The sequence below is a fragment of the Rhea pennata genome, chromosome 4, assembly GCF_028389875.1.
Source record: "Rhea pennata isolate bPtePen1 chromosome 4, bPtePen1.pri, whole genome shotgun sequence".
Taxonomy (NCBI): Eukaryota; Metazoa; Chordata; class Aves; order Rheiformes; family Rheidae; genus Rhea; species Rhea pennata.
The window spans coordinates 2,166,622-2,180,718 of NC_084666.1; the positions used below are offsets into that span (position 1 = coordinate 2,166,622).

The 14,097-nt window shown below is 53.4% G+C and overlaps 1 protein-coding gene across 1 annotated transcript; it reads left to right on the top strand.

Moving 5' to 3' along the window:
- Positions 1-5,064: 5,064 nt before the first annotated feature.
- Positions 5,065-12,938, top strand: LOC134139865 (homeobox protein not2-like). Its single transcript, XM_062574642.1, has 3 exons — positions 5,065-5,088; positions 10,207-10,415; positions 11,344-12,938. Exons 2-3 carry the CDS (start codon positions 10,284-10,286, stop codon positions 11,500-11,502), a joined length of 291 nt encoding a protein of 96 aa, XP_062430626.1. The 5' UTR covers positions 5,065-5,088; positions 10,207-10,283; the 3' UTR covers positions 11,503-12,938.
- Positions 12,939-14,097: the final 1,159 nt, after the last annotated feature.

Consider the following 14,097-nt stretch of genomic DNA (forward strand, 5'->3'; position numbering starts at 1 on the left):
CGTCCCCATGTCCCAGGTCTCCATGTCTCATGTCTCCATGTCCCCTGGCCGGCTGGGCGCAGGGCCCCGGGGAGTGGAGAAGAGCTGCAATTCTTCAGGATGCTCCACATTATCAAGTGCTAATGAGACCTGTATGGAGCTGAGGTGCTTTGCAGGCCATTACCCCAAATTAACCTGACAAAGGAGCCCGGGCGGGTGTCTGAAGCGGGGCCGGGCTGTGTATTGGCCGTCTGGGGCTGGGGGCAGAGGGGTGCTGCCCTCTGCCTTGGCCCACGCACCCTCTCCCCTTCGCAGCACCCTGCTTTGCCCGCAGCCCCTTGCAGAAAGCAAAGCGCCCAGAAAGCGTTTCCCGCTGCGCTGAAGAACTGAGCCAACGGCCCCGGAGGTTTGCCGAGCACAAGAGCTGGAGAAAGGTGACAGGGAAGAGAAGACGGGGGCAGCAGGACGTTGCTGTCGCCGTCAGCCGCCTCCGCCGCAGGCTGGCGCTTGGCCCGTCTTCCTCGGAGGCGACACTTCTGCTCTCCCGTCCTCATGTCCATGCCCACCTCCCCGTGCAGAGCGCTGTCACCCTTCTGGTGGCCCCGTGGCGGACCAACCTGAGAAGCGCTCGGCTGGAAAATAACCACCGTCTCGGAGAAAGCGTTCCCTGTGGGCCCGGCTCCTGCAGATTGATCTATGGTGCTCGTCTCCTCTAGGCTTGATGACGAATGAACTGACACACATAAGTCATCCCCCAGGGAGAAAACTCGCGCTCCTTTTCTTTTGCAGCAAAGATGAAGCCCTGGTTTCCCTTGCCACCTGGGATTTGGTGGGGATCCACCTTGGGAAGATGGTGAGGGCCAAATTACCCTTTCCAAGAGCCACCTGACGCAGGGAGGTTCCCCATTGCCCTTTTGCAACCCCCCAGGATGTTCACACCTATGTTATCACGGGAAAAAACGGCCGTGAAAACTTGGCACGAGGGTGGAAGTTAAAGCCGGTGCTCGGCACCTGTGTTTTAGGCCAAAGTTGTTTCCCTGAGCTCAGGATTTCAGGCTCCTCAGCTTGGCGGTGCAGGCCTTGTTGCCCCAACGAGCGCTATGTTCCCCCGGGACCTCTCCTTTCCCTGGTAGGGTCTGACTGAACGGATGCTGCCGGGTCGAGGAGATTTATTCATTTTTTTCTCCCCCCCTTTCCCGCTTTGGGGATGACTCAAGCCCCGGATTACGAATGCTCGCGTTTTCGCGTGTGCTCGCCGCGGGTTTTGGGAAATTTCCGCCGCATCTCTCGCCCGCTGGGGAGGCTTGTGGCTTGAGCGGCCTGCAAGTGCAGCCCGGCTCCCCCCGCGGACCGCAGACCGGGGCGAGGTGCGAAATTTCTCATGGGCAAACAAGGGAGAGCTGCAGGGTGCCCAGGAGCAGGGGGACGGCGAGGAGGAGGAGGAGGGGGAGCGAAGGAAGAGAGAAAGCGGCAGCCAGAAAAGGACAAAAATCCCGAAGGCAGCAACCCGGTTTGAAGGGTTGGGGCATTTTCTATGGGGGGATTGTAAAATGCGCTCTCTCTTTCCCCTTTCCAGGGGGGAATAAGGGCTCCCCCCCTCTATCTGATAGTCATTAGCATCAATTAGGACCTTTTGAAGTAGGCAACATCTTTGTCTCTTTGCAAAAAAGAAATAAAAAAACCTTTCAGGGAGCCCATAATAACATCTGGAGCAAGGAGAGGCTGAGCTCAAGTTCCCTACTTTCATCTCTTGTCAAGGTACTTGGAATGTTAATGCAGCCTCATTCTTTAATGGAGTTATCAGGAAATGCTTTTCACCCCCTTCCCTTGGCACAGGGGGGATGTTTACAAAGGGCTGGGGGCTTTCTTTGGTTGTTGTTTTGTTTGGGGGGATTTTTTTTTTCTTTCCAGGTCCTCTGAGAACCCCCCCTTCCCCTTTTATTTTCTGCGTTGTTAAAAAAAAATCAAAAAAAAAAAAAAAAAAAAAACCAGAGGATCATGGTACATCCTTTCATCTCTGCGCCGGAGATTTTACGCCGGGGTTGGAAAAGGAGCCGGCGCGGCCCGGTGGCGGCGGGGGGCGGTTTGGGCAGCGAGCGGTTCCCAGGGCCCCCCCCTCCACCCCGAGCGCCCTGTTTTCCTTGCTGCTTGGTGCTACATTTCCCAAGTCGTTAGCAGAGAGTGAAAATTTCCAGCTCCCGAACTGCAAAGCGTTAGCAGAGCACACAGTCCTAATGGGAAACAGAGAGCGTCATTAGGCAGCTAATCCCGACGCTGGGGGAGACGCGGCCGGGCACCCGGCTGCCCGCGCCAGGCGTCTGTCTGGCCCGCTCGCGGCCCATCCGTCCGTCCGTCCAGCCCGGCTGCCTTCGGCCCTGCAAGGCCTTCGCCCGACGGCCTGGCCGTTCTCCGGACCCGGAGCCAGACCGCGCGGCTCCCCACCGCCGCCGCTCCGTAACGCGGAGCACGTCCTGTGTTTCTCGCCGGGGGAAACGACACCCGAACTCCGGCGGCAGACGCCGCTGCTTGTTAAAAGGGGGAAAAATAATCAGGAGAGTTAATAGAGCCTTAATCGGGCAAGTTGAGAAGCAAAACATGCCTAACGCCACCCGTGTTTTAATCTGCGCCACCTTTGTGCAAACAGCGCAGGGGAAGCGGGAGCTGCAAAGCTCGGCTGAATTTGGAAGGATTTTTTCTACTTTTTTTTTTTTTTTTTTTAATTGGTGGGGGCATTTTCACCGAGGTGTTTCAGCGCTCACCTAACTTTGAACATGTGATTGCAATTAAGCCCATATTTAAATACTGGCAGGGTTGGGGCTGTGTATTTGTATAAGGAGCAATCAAGCAGCAGCTGTATTTATTCACTTATTTTGAAGCTGCTGGTGGAAGGACAGGATGCTAAATGGGAGGCGGGTAAAAAAAAAAAGCGTTTTAAGGGAAAAGCTGATGGTCTCCTTTGTCTCCTGCAGGCATCATCTTCCCTTTAAGTTCTTATATGGGCTGCCATCAGCAGCGTGTTTCCTTGCTAACAAGATAATTATGCCAACAATCTCATTCTTTCCATTTGCTTCAAAATGCTCAAATCACTGAAAAAAACGTATACAAACACTTTATATAGAGATTTATATGGACATTAAAAATATATTTTACATGGAGATTTAGAGCCCGGCCTATTTTTATGGCTCAGGCAGTGAAAAGGAGCTTTAAAGGATAGAGAAGCTGGGTGTATACTTCATATAAGGCAGAATTTGCTAGATGCGGACAGCTTGCACGTGCGTGCAGAGGTATTTAACGACAGGTTATTAAGCAGCGGGGGACTTGGGCTCTGTGTTAACCTGGCGACTCTGGCGCAGGGGTTTCCCTATGCTCGGGCACAAGCGAGTGAGTTTTTTGGCGCGAAGTCCACGCTCGCGGAGGCCCGCGCGTGCGCGCCGGTGCGCGCGCCGGGCTGCGGGCCCTTGCGTGGCGGCAGGGTGTTTTGTGCCACCTGCGGCTCTCCGCGCGGGCAACACGTTTACGCATTCGGTTCCGGGCTGTTAAGCAGGTATTTCAGCAAAAACGAAGAGAAATGGAATTTCCCAAGCACGGTCACGGGTGGTTTAGCTTTTGCAACGTGCCGATGCGTCTGCGTGCAATTTGCCCCTCTGGAAACGAAGGCAACGTGTGGCTGATCTTTCTCACAGCCTTCTGCAACACCGTGCGCGTGTTGTTTTTTTCCGTGTGCCTGACACACGTACACCCTTGCAGCGCACACCCTCACGCAGCCTGTTTGCCAGTGAGCCCCTGCACTCAACAGGTTTTGCGGGCGTGTGTCTGCCTGACATGCACAAGCATGCGTCCGGGGGTATTTCTGTCCTGATGCAACCTGGACGGGCGGTGCGACGTGGTGCGGTGCGGGGGCCTGTGCTGGTGTGTCCCTAGCGCCGGCTGTGTGTGCAGCCGTGGGGGAGTGTGGGTGTCTGTGCAGGACCAGTCAGGGTGTTGGGGGGTCAGAGTGTCCGTGTGGGTTTTGGTGTGGGTGTTAGTAGGACTGAAGGGGGAAAGTGTGGGTGTTGGTGTGGGTGATGGGGGGGAAGATGACTGTTGTGGGTCTGCATGTGTAATCCGCAGGGGGGCTGGTCAGGGGGTTGGGGGTGTCAGTGTGGGTATCAGCAGGGGCTCGATGGGGGAAGGTATGTACGGGTGATGGTGTGGGTGATTGACAGGGGAAGGTGTGTGGGTCCACAGGTGGGAGCCCAGGAGGGTGTCAGCAGGGTGAAGGGGAAGGTGCGGGTGTCGATGCAGGTGTCTCTGGGGAAGGTGCAGGTGTCAGTGAGGGTGTCGGGGGGAAAGTATGGACCCGTGCGGGCGCTGGGGGGAGGCGCGGGTGTCAGTGCCCATGTTGGGGGGGAAGGCGTGGGATCCATGTGGGTGCAGGGGGGAGGTGCTGGCGCCCGTGCGGGTGTCAGGGGCAAGGCGTGGGTCCTTGGCTAGTGCTGGATGGCAGGTGTGGGTCCAGGCGGGAAGGTGCGGGTGTTGGTCTGGGTTTGGGGGGCAGGGCGCGCTGTCGGTGCGGCTGTTGGGGGCAGGTGCAGGTCTGTGTGGGTGCCGGGGGAGGGGGGAGATGCAGGTACCAGTGTGGGCGTCTGGGGGTCTGCGCGGGTGCTGGGGCGAGGCGAGGTGCCAGCGCGCCCGCCGGGGCACGCCGCAGGTGCGGCGGCCGGGAGGGCCGCCCCACGGCCGGGCCGCCCCACGGCCGGCCCCAGCGCGGCCCGGCCCCCGCCGCTGCTTTGCATACGAGCGGCCGGGCCGGGCCATATAAGCGCGGGGGAGCGGGCGGGCGGCGTGCTGCGGCCATGCTGCGCAGCCCGGGGCGGCCCTGCTCGCCGCCGCCTCCTCCTCCCGCCCGGCCCCAGCCGCCCTTCCACATCGAGGCGCTGCTCGCCGAGGCGCCGCCGCGCCGCCCCGCCGCCGCCCCTCCCAGCGCCGCCGCCGCGCCGGGCTGGCCCGCGCCGCCGGGGCCGGGCCCGACGTTGGGGCCGGGGCCGGGCGCTGGCGCCTGGGGCTGGCGCTGGGGCTGCGCCTGGCGCTGGGGTTGCGCCTGGGCCGCGCGGCCCGGCGGCGCCGCAGGTGAGCGGCGGCGGCGGCGGCGGGGCGCTGAGGGCGGGGGGCGCGGGCGCGCGCGGCTCCCTCACGCGCGCGCCTCTGTGAGGGGCGCGCGCGCGCGGCTCCCTCAGGTGCGTGTCTGTGAGGGGCGCGCGCGCGCGGCTCCCTCAGGTGCGTGTCTGTGAGGGGCGCGCGCGCGCGGCTCCCTCAGGTGCGTGTCTGTGAGGGGCGCGCGCGCGCGGCTCCCTCAGGTGCGTGTCTGTGAGGGGCGCGCGCGCGCGGCTCCCTCAGGTGCGTGTCTGTGAGGGGCGCGCGCGCGCGGCTCCCTCAGGTGCGTGTCTGTGAGGGGCGCGCGCGCGCGGCTCCCTCAGGTGCGTGTCTGTGAGGGGCGCGCGCGCGCGGCTCCCTCAGGTGCGTGTCTGTGAGGGGCGCGCGCGCGTCTGAGGGGCGCGCGCGGCTCCCTCAGGTGCGTGTGAGGCCGGCGTGTGGCGGGTGCGTGTGATAGTGTTTCTCAAGCGTGTGTGTGAGGGGAATGCGTGCCCACGCGTGTGGGTGAGGGGAAGTGGGTGCGTGCGGACGTGTGTGGCTGAGGGAGGTGTGTGAGGGGGTGTGTGCACACGTGTGCATAAGGGGAGTGTGGGGGGTGTGAGGGGGTGCGTGCACGTGCGTGTGAAGGGAGTGGGGGGTGTGAGGGGATGTGTGCACACGTGTGAGGGGAGTGTGGGGGGTGCATGCACACGTGCGTGATGGGATTGAGGGTGTGTGCACACCTGTGGGGAGTGTGTGGGAATGCGAGGGGGCTCATGTACATGCGTGTGTGGGGAGTGTGGGTAGGAGTGTGGGGGGTGTGCACACGTGTGAGAGGAGTGTGGGGTGTGTGCACCTGCGTGTGAGGAGAGTGTGCATGTGGGCATGGTAGCATTTCCCACAGGTGGGTGTGCGGTAGGGGTGTGTGCGGGAGGGATCGTGTGTAGTGGGAGTGTGGAGGTGTAGTTTCCCCTCAGTGTGGGTTGTGGGGGTACAGGTGAGGCGGGGAGAGGGTGTGTGTAGTGTGAAGGTGTGCATGTGGGTAAGAGTGCAGAGGTGTTCGTGACAGGTGGGGACGAGTGGGTGGGGGGTTGTTGGTGAGTCAGTGTGGGGGGGTGTGCGGACAGGCGTTTGCGTAGGGTGTGTGGTCAGGTTTGCTGATCGCAGATGAGTGTAGGATACTACAGTGTGTGCGTGTGGGAGTGATTCGGGTGTGCTGACAGGAGTGTGTCGGGTACGGGTGACAATGCGTGTGTTCTGGATTGTGCCTTTACGTAGAGGGCTGTGGAGTGAGTGTGGAGGAGCGCACACCTGGCGGGTGTCGGTGTGGAGTGCGGATTTGTATGCGTGTGCGTAGGGTGTGTCTGGAGGTGAACTCCTGGATGACTGTTCCTCCGTGTGGTGTGTGGATGGGAGGGTACACATCCGTGTGTATGCAAGTCTTGTGTGTGTCTGGAGTGTGCGTGTGTAAGAGCGTACCCCTCTGCTTGTGGAGGGGTGTGCGTGTGCAAGGGTGTGTGTCTGAGTGTGTGAGTGTAGGAGTTCTTTTCCTGGCAGACGTGGATGAAGCTGTGTGTGAATCTGACATGAGTGTGCATCTACCACCAAAGGCAATGTGTGTGTAGTGATGGAGGGTGTTGTAGATACACCCATGCGAGGAGTGCGGTTGCACACGTGTGTGCATTTGTGGAGGGAGTACAGCGTGCACCTTCGTAGTAAAGGAGATGTCTAGGGAGTGCGTTGGTGTGTGTGTGTTTGTGGGTTGGGAGGGCAGCAAACCAGCAGAGCTGTGTGTGTGTGTTTGTGTGTGTGTGTCTGTGAGTGAGTGAGTGTGTGTGTGTGTCAGCAGGCCCTGCTGCTGCTGGGGTGGGTATTTCTGTGCATGGGTAGGTGCCTGTCGGGGGTGCAGGGCTCCTCCACCTGGCCGCTCTTTTGCCGCGACTCTTCCAGCTGCTTGCTTGCAGCTTTGGGTTTTGCTCGAACTCAGAAAGGAGGGCTTTGGGTGACAAACTTGCTTTATTTTATTTATTTGTTTTTTGTTTTTTTTCCTTCCTCCCACTGCTGCTTTCATTTTGTCTCATTCAGCCTCTCTTCCAACTGCAGGGCTCAGAGACTTAAAGATTTGGGGTGAGGCAGCAGAAACGAGAAAGGGAGAGGAAAGCATTTCTTAATTATTTTTCCCCTTTTCCCTTCTATAGTGATTGAGCTAAACAGATAAATCTAATTATCAATGCTAAATGACTGGGTGAAGTGAGACCCTGATGACACAATTTATTTCCTTCAGGCTCGATTTTTGTAGGAAGTTTTCTTCTCTTCACGTCCTTGCGTACCTTCTGCCTGTGTTTCAAGGGCTACTTTGTATATAGTGGAGTTTTATTTTTCTTTTCATGCACTAGAAAGGCACTGCAACGTGCTGTGCTTTCATCACGTCTGTGAATACTTTCGGGGATGAGACTTGGGGAAATTACAAGTGATTTCTCCACTATGCGTGCACCTCTCTGGCGTTGCATGGCTGCCCGTCTCCTGCTGAAGCTATCCCTGTCTGTGTATAACTTTGCTCCCACTGGGACCACTCAGAAGTGAAACTGCTGTGTGTTTGGCAGCACCTGGCCTCAACAGCTGTTTGTAGGTGTAGTGCAAAAGCACCTAAGGGGAGGGGGGATTACAGTTGTTTGTGGGGCTTACTTATTTTTAAAGAAAAAAATCTGATTTTGCTCCTGCTCCAGAAAACCCCAAGTCAAAAAGACTGGTAGAATTACCCTGTTGTTATGGACTCTTCCTGTATTTTTGTTGAGCTGTATAGGAATACTTTAAAAGCAAAAATCACTCGCTTGGTTTGATGAAGTGCTTCGATTCAGAATAGCTGACCCCTTAAACTTTCTTGAAATTGAATATCTCTCTGTGTTCAGAGCCTGATCCTGTGATTGTTGCCCAGGAAAAACCTCTAACCTACATCTAAGAATTCACTTTGCTTTTATTAGGAACTCAGATTTCATCCTGGTAGTTGCCAGATTCAGATACTATAAGTATTTGCTATGCTCAATCTATTTTAACTACTTAGAATAGCTATTATATACATACATATATATATATATATATTTTTACCAGACAGCATCTGCATATTTATGTGTGCTACTCTATTGTATTATATCAAATATACAGATAGGAAAACATAGTTAGACAACTTGCAAAACTATTTTCAAAGAGTATTTCACACTTGAAATCACGTTTGCTATTATCCAGGTATCAAAAATAGGGGGAAAAATGTGACTAGTGAAATTATTTCAGTGATGGAAATAGTTTTAAGTGCAATTATGGCTGTTAAGCTGTCGGGTCTCTGTCACACAAATCCTTAATCACAGGCGTAACTTTCACCCAGCGGATGAGATGAAGTAGGTTGAAGTGCCCGTTTGCCTGGAGAACATTACACCATCAGTCATTCATGGGAGATAAGTAGCTGCTATGAATCAGCATCGTTTAGTATAGCATTTTCGTAGAAGTTAAATTCTCTCTGCTTGCCAAGATGACGTTACAGCAGTCAAATGTCTCACATGGCTGCTGCTATACTCTAGTTATACTGTAAAATAACTCGGGTGAAGGGACCTCTGCAGGCTGTTAAATGCAGCGCCCCGCTCCAAGCAGACCTAGTGGCAGGGCTAGATTGCATTGCCTGAGGGCAGGTTTTCCAGAGCTGCTGTTGTTTGACTGTTCAGGGCTTGATCCTGCATGCTCTGCTCCCTGCCCCAGAGCAGTCCTGTTAGCTGCAGTAACGAGTTCTCTTAAAATTAAGCATGTGCCTGAGTGTTTGCAGGACAGAAACACATCATTCTAACAGCGTAATAGTTTTACCATCCGAAATACCTTAGTGCTGGTATTAACAAGTTCCTCACATGTACGCGATTGTATTTGGATACTCAGATGTTTTCACGATACCGGTGACGGGTCATCTCACGTGGGTAGGCAGGTCCCAGTGCATGGAGGCTTTCTGGGGCACAGAGCCGGAGCAGGAGTCCCCACATCCGGCAGTTTATTGGCAGCGAGCTGGATGGCCCCAACCGAACATTTTACACTCTGATGTGCAAAGTCTGAATTAATCTACATGTCCATGTTACGATTCCAGAACCAGCATTTTGGATCTAGAGTTTTCCTTGGCAACTGCAGCCCTCTTTCCTTAATCATTTGTTATGTGGGCGCTTTCCACCCTGCAGTTACAGCAGGGAGATTTGGCTCAGCTAAAGGTCGGTCAGGAGGACAGAGCTGGCTGCAGTCAGTCCTGTGCCTCCCGGGTGATGATCATGGGTAACGCAATCCCACCCTCCTGATCACGGACGTATGTGAATCAAAGCCTGTGCTGCACTGTTGGCAGGATGAGGGCTGTAGAAACAACACTGCTCTTAATCTGGTGCAGTTGGATCATGTGACACTGCGCTGGTGTTTCACTGTATGTTAGTTAGGTAATTATTGTCAGGCCAAAACTAAACAGAGGGCTGCGCTGGATGCAGCGACAAGAGCCACTTGTCACTCCTGCAAATGCCTCTGCACACAAGTAACTTCAGGCACAGTTCATCCTGCCAAGGCCACAGGGACTGGGGATAAGGACCTACACAAGGGCTGGTGCGTTTGCAGGCAGCCAGCCTTCAAGTCAAAGTTTTCCTGCCTCATTATCTGCCTTTAGATCCTGGCCAACTACAGGTGCCAAGGAAAGGGTAAAAACAGGGAACTAGCATAGGAACTTTACCAGCTTTTAGGTGCTTGTGATTAGGGACTCGTCCACTGGAGGAGGGGGTCTTTGTGTTTAAAAGCTCGTAATGGATTTTATTATTATGGTATAAAGCTCAGGTATATGTGGGGGTCACTGTCAGCTTTTTTGGGTCTGTCTGCCTGCTTAGGAGTGTCCTAGATTGCATCAGTGGTTAGGATATTCTCAGTATGTTTCTGCTGCTTCCTCCCAATGCGCTTTTGTGCAGCACAGCAATACTTAGGCCTCAGTGTCCGCTGAAGTAAGCTGGGCCTGGTATTCAATTGGGCAGGCCCAGCCAGTGTGCTCTGGGCACAAGGTGTTTGCTAGGAGACCTCCTCAATTGCTGCTTGTTGATTCCTGCTCCTTGCTTGCAGGTCTGGAGTTATCTCACTGTGTCGGTGCTGGCTCACTGGGCCCTCCTGTGCCTTGGAGGTCTGGGGGGCCCTGTAAGATGAAGAGGGTCCGCACAGTCTTCAAACCAGAACAGCTGGAACGGCTGGAGCAAGAGTTCCTCAAGCAGCAGTACATGGTGGGCACAGAGCGAGTAGACCTGGCTGCAACTCTGCATCTCACAGAGACTCAGGTAAGGAGTAAGAGGAGTTGGGCGTAGTGGTATAGATTCATGATCTGGGTTCAGTCTGTGATGATTCCCCCTCCATGAAGAGCAGCTGGAGGAGGACGTGATGCTGAGCAACCTGTGGAACTCCCTGCTGCAGGATAACTTTGAAACCACGTGCTTGAAGAGATGCAAGATAGGTTTAGACATGTTATGAATAACAAAATCTTTTATCTAAGAAGTAGAGTAAAACATTTTGGCACACAGACCTTTTTGCTTTAGAGTTAAGCTGGGTTGGACTAATGTAGATTAAGATCACTTGGAGAGAGGTTGTGCTGTGAGTGTCCTTTTATGACATTTTCCATTTCTGTGAGCGTGTTTATCTCCCACTGAAAGCCGTGTAGTTATTGTGTAAAGGAGGACCCATGCAATCTTTCCTGGTGGGATCCAAGTGGGAAATTCAGCTGCAGAGGAAAAGAGAGAGCAAAGCAAGGGGGTGGAGTGGTGCTGGGAGAGACAGGAAGGTGTTAGCAGACAGAGAGCAGGTGTAAGGGTGGCTCCCATCATGCTCCCTGGCATCTGTCACTCCTGACACTGAAGGGCTGTTTTTAGCCCTTCCCTTACTTCCCCCTGGTAGGGCCTTCCCTGTGTAGCTGCATCCCCCATCTCCCCTAGTGCTTTCCCCAGCATTGTTCTGTCCTCCATAGTGAGGCTTCTTCCTGTTCATGCTCAGTGTGCTCTGAGTACAGAAGGGGCATGTCCCCATCTGTAAGGAACTCTGCTTTTTGGGGACATCTGTCTCAGAAGCATGTTGCAGTACCCACCGTTGGAAATGGGGTCCTGGAGACTTGGACTTGCTGTTTGTTAGCCCAGTGGGGGGGCTCTGGATGTGCTATGGTCTGAGCATGGAGTGTCAGGGGAGGCTCATTCTGCTGTCATGGCATTTTCCTGCTAGGTGAAAGTTTGGTTTCAGAACCGGAGAATCAAGTGGAGGAAGCAGAGCATGGAGCAGAAGAAGGCAAAGCTGACTCAGTTTGGAGTGATCCAGCCTGCCACTGCAGACTCAACAGACATCAAGGACCATGAGGAGGACACTGTGGATGTTGAGCTTTGAACAGTTGATGAGATTCAGCTGCTGCTGGTTTTTTTCAAGCAAAAACTACAATCGGTTTACAGCTGGGTCTGCTCAGTGGTGATACTGGAGATGCAGACGTATCTGTCATTTTTTGGTCCAAGCTAGACATTAAGCTCTTCTCTGAGAGTTGGAGCTATAGGACTAAACTGCTGCTGTTTGGGAGGAAATCTCCAAACACAGAGGCCCCTGTTCTGTAGCTGTGTGCTGCAATCACTGGGGTTAATCACCAGGCCAGTTCTGCCTGATGGTGCCCTGGTTGTGGCAAAGCAGCTGATCTCACTCATTCACTATTGATGTGCCAGGAAGCACAAACCATTTCAGTAGAGAGGCTGGGGTGACAAAGGGCATTTGAACACAGGGTCGCTTGGATCACATGTGACTATGTGCTCATCTGCCCAGTTGTTTTCTCCAGGTCAAATTGATTGTCATGTTCAATGCTTACATGACAACAGATCAGAAAGTCCCTTGTTCCTATCCACAAACTTTATCATTACATTTGCAGTGAGATGAACCAAGTCTGAGCAAACACCAGGAGAAGTGAGCTGCAGGGCATGCTACTGCCAGGGCAATGGGGCTTTATCCCAGGTTGTGGTCCTGCTTCTCCTGTGCCCTTGACCTGATCTTAGCCCTATGCAGTTGCTGTGCTGGGTTCCCACATGGCTGCAGAATCAGGCCCTAGGTGGGAATAAGGCAGCCCAAGGAGTGAAGTCTCCCTGAGAACTGCTGGTACTTGCAGTCTGGAACATAAGTGCCTTCTTCTGTCCTGTGCACCATATGGTGTATTTTTGCCTTTGTTTTGGCTTCCAAAACCCAGATGATGGAACCCAGTGTGTCCCCCTGTCTTCTGGCATTGTCTTACTTTGCCAAGGTTGTATGCTGCTACAGCAGGGATTGAGGCACTCTGGCTCATTGAGGTGTGGGGACCAGGGCTTTTATAAAAAGGCAGCTTTCCAACACCTCTGATGCTTCAGACAACTCCCTACTTTTAATTCAGATGTGATTCTGGCCCAGACTGCAGATGCTATGTTTTCTCCTCATTATACATTAAGGTGCCATAGGAAACAGCATCTGGAGTTTTTGGCTAGCACATCTGTAACTGCATAATGCAGTTAGTAATTGTGATTTTAAAGGGTAGAAGGACTTTTGAGGGGTCAGGATTCAGTATCAGACTCTCCTCGCCTGTGTTTTAGTAATTCTTACGGGCTAGTGTCCACACTGGCAGCAGCTAAGTGCTCTTAGGTCAGGCTGTCAGCATTAGGGCTGTCACCTTGCCTTCCTAGGTTTGCCCAGGGTACCATCATGATATCACATGAGCTCAGGATAATTTATTGCGTCTCTTTTCTGACTTGGAACACTGTATATCACTTTACTCTTATATTTTTATTTATAGAAGTAACTTCTTTTTCTTGAGAGATGTCACTTATTTATTTGCTTTATTTCTGAATCAATAAAAATCTAGTGTATTTTAAAAAGAGAGATGGGCATGGCTGGGGAGAATCAGGCTTCGGCATCTCTTTGGTTTCTGATGGGCAGTGATGTCTGGGTGGCTTCGAGACTGGCGCGAAACAGCCTGGGTGAAACATGGATTTGGCCCCCAGTTGCCAGGGATGGATTGTCCATTCTTTTTTGCTGTGTTTTCACTGCGGCACTCGCAGCAAGCTCTGACCGCGACTGGCTTTGTGGTATCCCCAGCCTCTAATGCCAGAGGATTTGCCTGGACTCCCTCTAGTGCCCTCTTGGCCTCAGACCTTTGATGCGGGTCCCTCATCTTTGTGGTTGAGGGATGCTCCCATCTCATCTCACAGGAGGCAGTCCTTGGCCTGTTTCAGAGCAGTTGTGACTCGGGACCACTCTTTCTCCAGCCTGATACCACAAATTCTTGATCTAGAAGTGGGATCAGATGCATGAGTAGCACCAGAAATCACCAGTGCTTGCCATGGTCACTGTGTGATGTCCTAGAAGGACAATTCCTCAGCCACCCGAGTCACCTCTGTGGCCTCCTGGTCCTGAAGCACAGAGAGCAGCCTGCTCTCCATGCCTCTGTGGGCCTGGGGTTTATAGCAACAGCCAACTGCCTTCCAAGAAACAACCCTACCGTGCAGGCTACAAAGCCTCTCCATAAAGATTCTCAGGCGTGTGCAATATGCACAAGCAGAGGGGATTTTTCTCATTTATCTTTGCAGCCTTTACAATATTTCTATGTGTTTTACTTGAAAAACAGGCTGAACTGTGTCTCAAAGGGTGGTGTGCTGATAATGCAAGCTAATGCAACTGTTTCCTCTGGGATATTTCCATGGGAAAAACAAGTTCTATATTTTTTTTATTCCTATCTCCCTTTCTTTGTTGCTACTATAGAAAATATAGTGAGTAAAAAAAAAATCTACCTTTCCCTCCTTCTGTTAAAGACCTCAGTTATGAAAACGAACAACTGCTTTCAAACAGCAGAAGTCATGAAAAGGTGTTTTCTTCTCATTTTCATTCCTCACATTTCCACACAAAAGCAAGTGTTTTCCCCACACGTCCTGGTGCATTTGCTGGTAAACCCATGCACGGATCTCAAGCTTGAACGTTGGG

Bases quoted from the DNA above. Each gene is read 5' to 3' on its own strand.
- LOC134139865 (XM_062574642.1), top strand. From the start codon at position 10,284: ATGAAGAGGGTCCGCACAGTCTTCAAACCAGAACAGCTGGAACGGCTG. The intron at 10,416-11,343 runs GTAAGGAGTAAG...TTTTCCTGCTAG, and splicing joins TGCATCTCACAGAGACTCAG to GTGAAAGTTTGGTTTCAGAA.